This window comes from Manihot esculenta, chromosome 18, assembly GCF_001659605.2.
Source record: "Manihot esculenta cultivar AM560-2 chromosome 18, M.esculenta_v8, whole genome shotgun sequence".
Lineage (NCBI taxonomy): Eukaryota > Viridiplantae > Streptophyta > Magnoliopsida > Malpighiales > Euphorbiaceae > Manihot > Manihot esculenta.
Genome location: NC_035178.2, coordinates 11251652 through 11263042, shown reverse-complemented (window position 1 = coordinate 11263042; position 11391 = coordinate 11251652). Strand labels below are relative to the sequence as shown.

Genomic DNA, 11391 nt, shown 5'->3' with positions numbered 1-11391 from the left:
GATCTTCAATTATCCAAGGGCCATCGAAAGCACCTATTCATACTCAGATTCCTTAGTAAATCGTATCATAAAGAAACCATTCACAAGATCAATCAAGTCAAATGGTGATTTAAGAGCCTATAGTTTCAATAATCTCTTTTGAAGGTAGCTGAACCCAATAGAACGACTGAGCAACTTGATAATGAGGGTGGATTGCCACGACTGCCGCAACAGACATTTCTCAGGTTTAGAGACCCTTATGATGGGGCAATCGTCATCAGCCATCACTCTCACAATCGGAGTCATCATCAGACAGATTAGTCGAACCATCTCTCGAATCCCACAGCACAGAATCACTTTGCAAGACATCCTTAAAAGATGATTTGCACCTCCCTTCGACTGCCATCCCCGACTTAGAACCATTCTCAAGAGGAGGCGCCACTGCTTCCTCCGCCATGCCATCGCATAGCTTGACCTTCTTAGCACTGTGGGCAAGATCAACTTTCTCTTCTTTCGACGGCTGCTCCAGAGAAAAAGTCTCCATCACGTCAACGATTGTTATTAAAAATTAATTTCTTAAAGTAATCTAGAAGGAATTCACACTTTACTTGAAGAAATCTAAATTTGAAAATTCATTAATCAAATATTCTTTAAGTGATTTTAAATTCTAATTAAAACATAATTCTTATACTCAATAAATATTTTTTTATTTTAAACATATCATTAAGGTATATATAACAATATTAAAATTAAAATACATTTTTTTTAAAAAATTAATATTAAGTCTCTATGAAAAAACTTATAATCTCTTAATTTTTTTAAAAAAAATATTAAAATACACTTATCATTTTATAAAATATATACTAATTAATTTATCTATTAATTTTATCGGTTAATATTTCAAAAAAATTTAAAATATCATCTATACAGAAAAAATAATTAGTAAACTGTTGACAAAATGGAATGACCAATTAATGAGTTTTTTAAATTATAAAGATTATACAATAAAATATTTAACGAATGAATTAATTAGTATATTTTTTAAAATATTAAAAATATTTTATTATATTTTTTTAAATTAAAAAATTAATTAATGAATTTTCTTATTATATAAAAATTAAATAATAAATTTTACAAGAGGTCCATATACGAGTTTTTTTTTAAGAAAAAAGAAAATTTTAAAAAGGAGAAAGAAGAGTATCACTTAAAATTGGAAAATGCTTCGCTCCATTCCATGGGGGAGAGGCCAAAGATTTGCTTAAAGTGGTGGTTTTGTTGTAATTGCCTAAAGGGATTCCATTGAAACGTCCACTTTAAGCAAGATTTGCTTTCTAACCTAAGACTTTCCTTAACCTATCTCCTTTTCTACTTGCTAGCTACGATCGAAAACCATTTGATTTAACTGTTATATTAATAATGAATAATTCACTGTAATAAATAGTTTATATATTTTAAATGTTTAATAAGTTATGTTTAACGATTATAATTAATATATAAAAATGATTAATAAAAATATATATCAATTTATTATATTAATAAAATAAATATAAAAATATTAATTTATTAAAGGAAAATTTACAATTTAGTACATGAGTATTGTCATTATTAACAAGTCAGTTCCTGTATTTTTAGAAATCTATTAAAACGTCTTTATATTTTCTCTCCGTCAACGAAATAGTCCTTCCGTCTATTTTTACCGTTAAAAATATAGTAAAAAACTAAATTACCCCCTTATTTTCCTCCTCCTCCTCCTTCCTTTTCTTCTTCATCAATTCTGCTTCTTCTCTGCTTTGGCTTCTTCTGCTTCTACTTCTTCTTCTTCTTTTTCTGCTTCTTCTTCTTTTTTTTCTGCTTCTTCTTCTTCTTCTCTTTCATCATCATCTTCTTTTTTTTCTTTGAAGAGGAGGAGGAGGAGAGACTATTTCGTTGATGGAAAGAAACGATAAAGACATTTTAATAGATGTGAGAAAAGATATGAACTATTTCGTTAATGGAAAGAAACGATAAAAACGTTTTAATAGATATGAGAAAAGATAGGGACTATTTTGTTGAAAAAAAAACGATAAGGAAATTTTAATAGATATTAGAAAAGATAAGGACGTTTTAATAGATTTCTGAAAATATAGGGAGGGACGATTTTGTTGATGAAAAGAAACGATGAGGAGAGACTATTTCGTTGACGGAAAGAAACGATAAGGACATTTTAATAGATATGAGAAAATATATGAACTATTTTATTGACGAAAAGAAATGATAAGAACGTTTTAATAGATATGAAAAAAAAAACGTTTTAATAGATTTTTAAAAATATAGAGACTGACTTGTTAATAATAGCAATATACAAGAATTAAATAAGGAGTTTTATTTGAGGGTAAAATTGAATTTTAAAAATTTTCTCTCTCCTCCTTTTAGGGGTGAGCGGTATTCAGTTCAAATCGAAAAAATCGACCGAATCGAATTAATTTGAAAATTCAGTTTGATTTTTTATTCAATTCGATTCGGTTCAGTTTTTAATTTAGAAATTTTAGTTATTTCAGTTCGATTTGGTTTTGATAAAAAAAAATCGAAAAAATCGAACCAAACCGATTAGTGATAATAATATGTTATTTTCAATAATATAGAGAAATTAAATAATATTAAGATTAAAATATTTTAATTAAATTTTAAAATATTAAAAATAAAGTGTAAAAAATAAAAAATTTATTAAAAATCGAAATCGATCAAACCGAATCAGATCGGTTTAGTTCGATTCGGTTTTGACCAAAATCAATTCGATTCAATTTTCATAAATATTGAAATTATGATTTTCAGTTTATTCAGTTTGATTTGATTTTGAACCAAACCGACCGAATGCTCACTCCTATCTCATTTATCTAATTTTAACGGAAAAGAGAACGAAAATACTATTTCGTCGATCAAAATAAAAATATAAAGACGTTTTAATAAGTTTTTAAAAATATAAAAATTGACTTGTTAATAATAATAATATCCAGACTAAATTATAAATATCTCTTTTATTAAATAACATACAAACTATTTAAAATTTATTTATTATGTATATACATAATTTTTTATTATATAATAATAAATATTATAACTAATTTAATTATTATTTATAGTATATTTAATTTATTATTATATTTTATAATTTTAAATAATTTATTAATATAAAAATTTTAATTTAAAAAATTAGTCCTTGCTTCTAGAATGCTTAACAACCCTGGGTGAGGTTATTCCTTAAATAATTGGCTGAAAAGATCTTAGCAACTCTAAGATAAAACTGTGCATAAAAATTACAGAAATAAGGAGGGAGGGCTAGCTTGAGGCAGGAGACCCACATGCACCCTAAATTAGGAGCCGACATGAAGAAAAAAAAGTCATAGAGAAGAATTTCGTCTCAACTGCTATATAAAGTTCTTTCCAAGGGAAGCTTTCATTCAACAACTGGCAGGAGAGAAAGCGCGTTCTTTAATGATTACATGCATTTTTGAAGTTCGTGCTCCACAAGTTACCACGACTTCTCTCCTAGATTTAAAACTAAAAAAAAAATATAAAATCCACGATACTTTTAAATATTTACAAATATTAATAAATACAACTATAAATTTATTAATAAATAAAAAATAAAAAAAATTTATAATTTAATTTCTGAATATTATTTTGTTAACGAGTTAATTTTTATACATTTAAAAATTTATTAAAATAATTCTTTCATCTATTTATAACATTAAAAATATAATAAAAAATTAAATTATTCTATCTCTTCTCTTTCTCCGTTTTTTTGCTTCCTCCGTCCTTTTTTTTTAAATAAAGAAATAATTTTTTTTCTTATTCATTATTATCATTTTTCTTTCCTTCTTGTTTTTTCATCATCATCATTTTTCTTTTTTTAAAAAGAAAAAAAGAATGAAAGAGTATTTCATTAATGAAAAGATATAATAAAGATATTTTAATAAATTTAAGAAAAAATAAAAATATTTTAATAAATATTTAAAAATATAATAACTAATTTATTAATAATAATAATATTTATACACTAAATAAAAAATTTTATTTAAAAATAAAATAAAATTTTAAAAATTTTCTCTTTCATCACTCATATATTTTAAAAAAAAACATAAAAAAATTATTTTATTAACTAAAAAAAAATTAAAAATATTTTTAAAAATATAAAAATTAATTTATTAATAATAATAATGACCGACTTATTAATAAAGATAATACTCACATTAAATAAAAAATTTTATTTAAAAATAAAATAAAATTTTAAAAATTTTCTCCTTCATCACTCATATATTTTTATATTTTAAAAAAAAATAAAAAATTATTGACGAAAGCAAAAAATAAAAATATTTTTAAAATTATAAAAATTAATTTATTAATAATAATAATATTTAAATATTAAATAGTAAATTTTTCAAAAAAATTTATAAATTCAAAATATTTTTTCTCTATTAAAAGTATATTTATAAAAGAAAATACAATCCAAATTCTTATTTTTTTACATACATAATTCTATTTAGAAATGTAAGGGAATAAATTCACTCTTTAAAAAAAAAAAAAAGACGTCTTCAGTCCAGAAGATGTGAAGGATGGCCACTCATTATGGTGACAAAGAAGGTGGACAGCCAACAAATAAGAAAAAGAAAAAAAAGGAAAGCATATGTTCTGTTTAGTAAATTTTCACATATTGAATAAGAGTGACCATTTAAAAAATAATTACGCTATTTTATAATTTTTGTTTTTTTTATTTTTTTATTATTTTAAAATTATTATTTATTTTTTTAAATAAAATTAATTATTACTATTTTATTTTTAAAATAAATATTTTTAGAAAGTTAATAAAAAAATTATTCTATTATCACATTTATAAAAATAGGGGGGACTAAATTTATGAGAGCCAGTGACTAATATTTATAATCAGTTCAAGGTTCATTCCGCGACGTTTCCATTTCCAAACAGATTTTTTAGAAAAAAGGATGAATGTGTAAAAGAAAATGTTTAATTAATTATCCAAAGAGATGACATTGAAACTTCCTCCAATATCCAAAATCTGGAAATTGGTTTGATTCTGCATCAAATATAAAATTACCGCCCAAGTTTAGCATGCTTACTGAGCTTTCTTTTCCTCTGCAATTCCTCTATTTTCTTTCCTACCAAACAAACCACAGCAGCAGCTTTTGTACTTGTCAAAATGGTTTCTTCTTCAGCTTTAGCCTTCTCCTCTATTAGTTATGATGTTTTCCTTAGTTTTAGAGGTATTGATACTCGTCCAAATTTTACTAGTCATCTTCATGCTGCTTTGTGCCGTAAACATATTACAACATTCATAGACGATAATCTTGAGAGAGGAGTAAGCATCTCGCCGACGCTTTTGAAAGCTATTGAAGAATCCAAGATTTCAGTTGTAATTTTCTCAGAAAATTATGCGTCCTCTAGGTGGTGCCTAGATGAACTGGTGAAGATAATTAACTGCAAGAAAACAATGGGGCGAACAGTTTTACCCATTTTCTACCATGTAGATCCTTCTGATGTTAGAAAACAGACTGGAAAATTTGGAGAAGCCTTTGAGAAAGTAAAAGAAAAAGTTGACCACAGCTTAGACATTGTGGGAAATTGGAGTACTGCTTTGATCGATGCAGCCAATCTATCTGGATGGGATTCTTGCAACTACAGGTTAGTGTTTTCAGATGTGGACTAAACTGAGCTAGTTGGATTGGTTAAATCAGAAACAAAATCAGACAACTGATTTGGTAGAATCCAATTTACTTTATTTGTTCTAATTGCCTTTAGAAAAACAAAAATTTCAAATATTAAATTGCTTTGTTTATCACGTTTTGCCAGGTCTGAATCGAAATTAATTGACAAAGTTGTCAACCAAATCACGAAGAAACTGTATCCCGTGTCCTTTAGTGCTTGTGATGATTTAGTTGGGATTGATGCTCACATCAACTTAATTGAGTCATTATTATGTATTGAGAAGGCAGATGTTCGTTTTATCGGAATTTGGGGAATGCCTGGCATAGGAAAGACTACCATTGCTGAAGCTCTTTTTAGTCGAATATCTGATCAATTTGATGCTTGCTACTTTCAAAGCAGCATTAGGGAAAATGCAGAAAAGCATGAGTTATTGCATTTACGTAAAAATATTTTTTCCAAACTTGTAGGGGATGAAGATTTGAGCATACAAATGCTCCATGTACTTCCCACTATTGTTCTGGATACACTTAGAAGAAAAAAAGTTTTCATTATTCTAGATGATGTCAGTGATTCAGAGCATTTAGAGGCTTTAGCTGGAGATCATGGTTGGTTTGGTTCAGGAAGTAGAGTTCTAGTCACAAGCAGAGACAAAAAAGTACTTCTTGGTGGAGTTGATCAAATATATAAGGTTGAGGGATTAAATTATTGGGATGCTCTTCAGTTGTTGAGTGTGAAAGCCTTTAAACAAGAGCATCCTCCAAAGGAGCTTATACAGTTGGCAAAAATGGTGGTAAACTATGCTAAAGGTGTTCCATTAGCCCTTAAAGTTTTGGGTTCACATCTATACAAAAGATCTCCAGAGGAATGGGAAAGTGTAGTGAAAAACCTAAAAAAATTCCCTCACTCCAAAATTCAGAAAATATTACAAATAAGTTATGAAACTCTAGAACAGACAGAAAAGGCTATATTTCTTGATGTTGCTTGCTTTTTCAAAGGCTATGATAAAGATTGGGTAGAAGATCTACTAGATGGATGTGATCTTTCTCCAAGTTTGGGAATAATTCGTTTAGTGGAAAAGTGCCTCATAATTATTGTGAATAATAAGTTAGAAATGCATGATTTGATACAAGAAATGGGTCAACATATTGCTCGGCATACAGGTAGCAGATTATGGAATTTCACAGAAATTTGTGATATCTTGACAACTAAAAAGGTAAGACATAAAATACCTATTCTGTAGTCTGTAATTATACAAGACAAGCTGATAGTTTTTCCCCCTTTTATAAGATCATTTTTCTAGATATTACTTTTATCGTACTTTTAATGAGATGTATGTGAAGTGGGATTCATTAATTCTTTTATCCTATATATATTCACAGTTTTTTATTCTCTGTGTTAGGTGAACAAGGCAGTCGAAGGGATATTCTTGGATATGTCTAAACTTGGAAAGACACGATTGAATCCTGCAAACTTCTCACGGATGCCTAACTTAAGATTACTCAAATGTTTTAGGTCTTCAAATAAAGTGTCTAGCTTCATGCTTAAAAAGAATCATCTGCAGCACCTTCCTAACAAGTTGAGTTTACTACATTGGGAGGAATATCCTTGCAGGTCTATGCCTCCATATTTTTTTATGGAGAATCTTGTTTTACTCAATTTGGAAGATAGTAAGGTTGAAAGACTTTGGAATGGAGATAAGGTATGCTTCAAATATTGAGTTTTCAATTTGATTAATAGAAAAGGTAAAAAAATATAGACAAGCTCTTAGAATATCTTTTTATCCAATTTTATGATAGATTAATGCTCAATTTTATCTTTGTACTTATTGGAAGAGTTCGTTTTACACCATTTCAATTTTTGGTTAGACCAATAGTTTCAATTTAAGCTCTCTATATTTTCAGAAATCAAGCTTGTTGATTTTTGGACTAAATTAAACTCAAATTGAAACTTCTAGACTAATGTTTAGCGAAAATAAAAAATGAGCTAAATTGAACTTTCCAATAAATTCAGGGCTGAAATTGAACATTTAGCCATTTTATAATTTTCAAACCAATACCAACAGCCTTCCACTTCAAAATCTCATTTAATGAAAAATAATTATAGATATGTTTGTTTTCTTTTTTGTTCACACATTTATTTACTTGTATGAACATTATGCTTAGTGAGAAGAAATCCAATTTTAAATATTATATTTATAGTCTAAACTAGAAGGACTCATTTGCATGAAACTGTTCTGTAAAAAATTAATGCTACATAATCATTTAAAATTGACTGTTTAGTTCTAATTAAAATGGTCAATATTTAGTTAATAAAGTCATTAGAGATTGATTGAGAAATTGATGACAATCACTAAGAATTCCAACATAATTATTACTACTAAAATATACATGGAAAAATTATGAGGTTTTTCTTTTCAGTGTGTGTGTGTATATACACGGAAAATTTTAGCTGATATAACATTTCTGGCTCATATGACGTTTCTGGCTGTGTGGAAGACTTATCTTATGTATATTTCTCTGTTTTATTTTTTGCAGTGTCCTAAAAAATTAAAGTCTCTCTGTCTTTCTGGATGCAAGAAACTAACCAAACTCCCAAATCTCTCTTCGGCTACAAACTTAGAGCAGATGGATCTTAAGGGTTGTATGAGTTTGCTCGAGATTCCCTCTTCTATTCAGTTCCTCTACAAACTTGCTTGTCTCAATCTTTGTGGGTGCAAGAAGCTAAGGAGTCTTCCGAGTCTCCTTCAGTTGAAAAATCTGAAGAGTCTTGATCTGTCCTACTGCATAAATTTGAAGATAATTTCAGAAATTCCAAGTTGTATTGAAGAGTTGACGCTAATAGAATGTGGAATGGAAGAATGGTCTGCATCTATTCAATCTCTGGACAACCTTAAAAACCTGCCTCTCGGTATGTGCAAAAACCTTAGAACGCTTCCAAGTAGTTTTCATTTGAACTGTAAAATTAGGGAACTTGATTGCTTCAGATGCTCAAATCTAAACAAGTTCCCTAATGTTACTGGAAATCTGAAAAAAATAGTGTTAGAAGAGACTGCAATTGAAGACTTACCCTCAACTGTTGGAGGACTCTCTTCACTTATTGAGTTACAACTGGGGAATTGCAATAGGCTACAAAGTCTCCCAGACAGCATTTGTGAGTTGAAATGCCTTGAAAGGCTTCTTCTCTGGGGCTGCTCAAAACTTGGCAGATTGCCTCCTTTATATGGTTTGTGGTCTTTGACAGATTTATACCTAGATGATAGTGCAGTTTCAGAAATCCCAGGTGATATTGTTTCTTTATCATCTCTAAGATTATTGAGTTTAAACAACTGCACAAGACTCCGATTTTTACCAGAGCTTCCAGAGAGAGCAAGAGTGCTCCAAGCATTTAATTGCACATCGCTAAAAACTGCCAAATTGCCTTTGTCCTTCGCACTCGTACAAAATCCCAATGAATGAAAGTGGGGAAATAGATATCTATTCAATTATTGCAACTGTGTAAATTTGGAGCATACTACAGTTGGCAACATTTTGGCAAATGCGCGACTAAGAATTGAAGAACTAGCTACTTCTAGGAATATCTCTGTAAGTCTCTTTGCTAACTCTGTCTAATAAAACCCAGGTTTTGTTCTAAATAATTTTTCTCTTCTCTGTCATATTCGCTTCACGCAGGGTTTTCGAGAACTTAGTGGTGGTCTTCTTGTTGGTTTACCTGGACGTGAAATTCCAGAATGGTTCAGCTTTGAAAATCCAGGATCTTCACTGGCTATTGTGCTTCCTCCCTGCTGCGTTAATGCTCTCTACATAAGTTTCGCCTTTTGTGTTGTTCTAGAATTCGAGGTTCCGCTTTCCATGAACAAGTTCGATCATTTGTTGCTTACATGTGGATCTCATCTGAAAAATACTGATGGTAATGAAATGTTCTTGCCGTTTGTGGCTCCTGAGATCAGTCATGAAAGTATGCGTATGGAAACCACCATCGAATCAGATCATGTGTTCCTTTGGCACAACCATTACTGTAGCGAGACTCGGCTCATACAAAAATTTTCTAATGTCAATGAGCTTTTGATGGAGTTTGAATTCAAAGCAGAACACAATATGTACAGTGCTGGTGGAGCAAGGCAGCTGGAAGTAGTAAAATTAAAGGTGAAACGATGTGGAGTCCACTTGATGTATGTTTCGAAAGATGAGGAGTACCAATGCAGCCAAAGCACAATCCATAGCCAGCACTGTTTGCAGTATGCAGCAACCGATTCTGAATTTATGCAACAAGTGATAGAAACCGCTCATACCAACAAGAAGAGAAGCTCCGATCAGGCCAATATCATTACAGATGGCAGACTTGATAAAAGGTTGAAAGATTTTTAATTTGTTTATTCTTTAAACTAGTTACTTTGACTTGCAATTGAAAAATAGCATCGAGTTTTATTTGTAGATTATGTTTTTCAAACAACTTGCATGTTTATTTATATATAAATTGGTTACAATAAAAACCGAATGGCTAATCTGAAAATCATAGTAATTAAAAGTATAGAATTGAGGTATGAGAGACTTAAGAGAATTGGAGAATTGGCAATTTAAAATTTGAGTGAATTGGATAAATGAAGATTTTAAATAATATTGTTGCTGGCTTTGTTAGCAAGGGAATGTAATGCAGTAAAATTAAAGGGTGAAAAGATGAGTAGCAGCAATGCAACCCCAGCATAATCCAAACCCAGCACTCTTTGCAGCTAACCCGTTTTCAGATTGTGCAGTAAGGATTGGAGAAGGACAATCACTTCCGCTTCAAATTTTATGCAACAAGTAATAAGAACAACGGGAAGAGAAGCTCCAGTCAGGCCAACATCATCGCAGATGGCAGATCTGCTAAAAAGATTGAAAGAGTTATGATTTGCTTACTCTTCAAGCGCTCGAGATGACACAGATCAGTAATTGGGTAGTTGCTACTATGGTAAATAATATATTTCTGTTAAAAAAAGCAAAAATCGATCTCATAAATTAAATATTTATATAAACAAAATGTCATATTTTCTCTTTAAATATAATAAAAAGCAAAAAATAAACAAAATGTTTAACTAAACTATGTTTTGCTTTTGGAGTTCTGAATTAAATTAGAATAAATTAAAAAAATATTTATATTTTCTTAATTTTTTCAAAATTTATGAATAAAAATTACTAATTTACAAACGTTTCTTTAATTATCAATTAGTTAGTTAAATAAAGTTAATATAGAATTAATTTTTTTAATAGTATGTAAATTTTTATATATAATATACTTTTTATATTTTATTTTATTTATCTTATAAATTCATTTATTTTTTTATTTTAAAAAATTATTTTTTAATGATATTATTATTTTAATTAATAATCTATACTATATATATATATATATATATAAGTGAGAATTGGAAAATAATGATAATTTTTAAATTATTTTTATTTAAGTTTAATAATTTTTAAATTAGTTAAAAAATAATATATAATTTTTATTATTTTAAAAGTTTACTTTATTTGAAGATAGATTCTTATTTAAATTCAAATTATATTTTTATCTATAATTTAATTTTAATTAGCTATATAATTTTAAAATATATAGAAATTTAAAGTCTTTCTTTTACTTATATTTAAATTCAACTTTAAAAAATTTTATTATATAATTTAAAATAAAATTTATAAAAAAAAGCTAAAACTATTAAATATTTTTTAAAAAAATATA

The 11391-nt window shown here is 28.3% G+C and overlaps 2 protein-coding genes across 3 annotated transcripts; both read left to right on the top strand.

Annotated features, from left to right (window-relative positions):
• The first annotated feature begins 4988 nt into the window (after nucleotides 1-4988).
• Nucleotides 4989-9490, top strand: LOC122722492 (disease resistance protein RPV1-like). Of its 2 annotated transcripts, XR_006349410.1 has the most exons (5): nucleotides 4989-5655; nucleotides 5824-6892; nucleotides 7079-7378; nucleotides 8214-9260; nucleotides 9348-9490. XR_006349410.1 is itself a non-coding variant. In XM_043953259.1 (4 exons), exons 1-4 carry the CDS (start codon nucleotides 5174-5176, stop codon nucleotides 9132-9134), a joined length of 2772 nt encoding a protein of 923 aa, XP_043809194.1. In that variant the 5' UTR covers nucleotides 4989-5173; the 3' UTR covers nucleotides 9135-9294. The 2 variants fall into 2 exon arrangements, 1 of the variants encoding a protein (XP_043809194.1); XM_043953259.1 differs by lacking the exon at nucleotides 9348-9490 and having other exon boundaries at nucleotides 8214-9294.
• On the top strand, nucleotides 9291-10171 carry LOC122722400 (protein SUPPRESSOR OF npr1-1, CONSTITUTIVE 1-like; the record flags this gene model as incomplete). Its single annotated transcript, XM_043953093.1, has 1 exon — nucleotides 9291-10171. A coding segment is annotated over one exon (753 nt), but the record flags the coding sequence as incomplete, so codon positions are not given.
• Between the last annotated feature and the right edge of the window lie 1220 nt (nucleotides 10172-11391).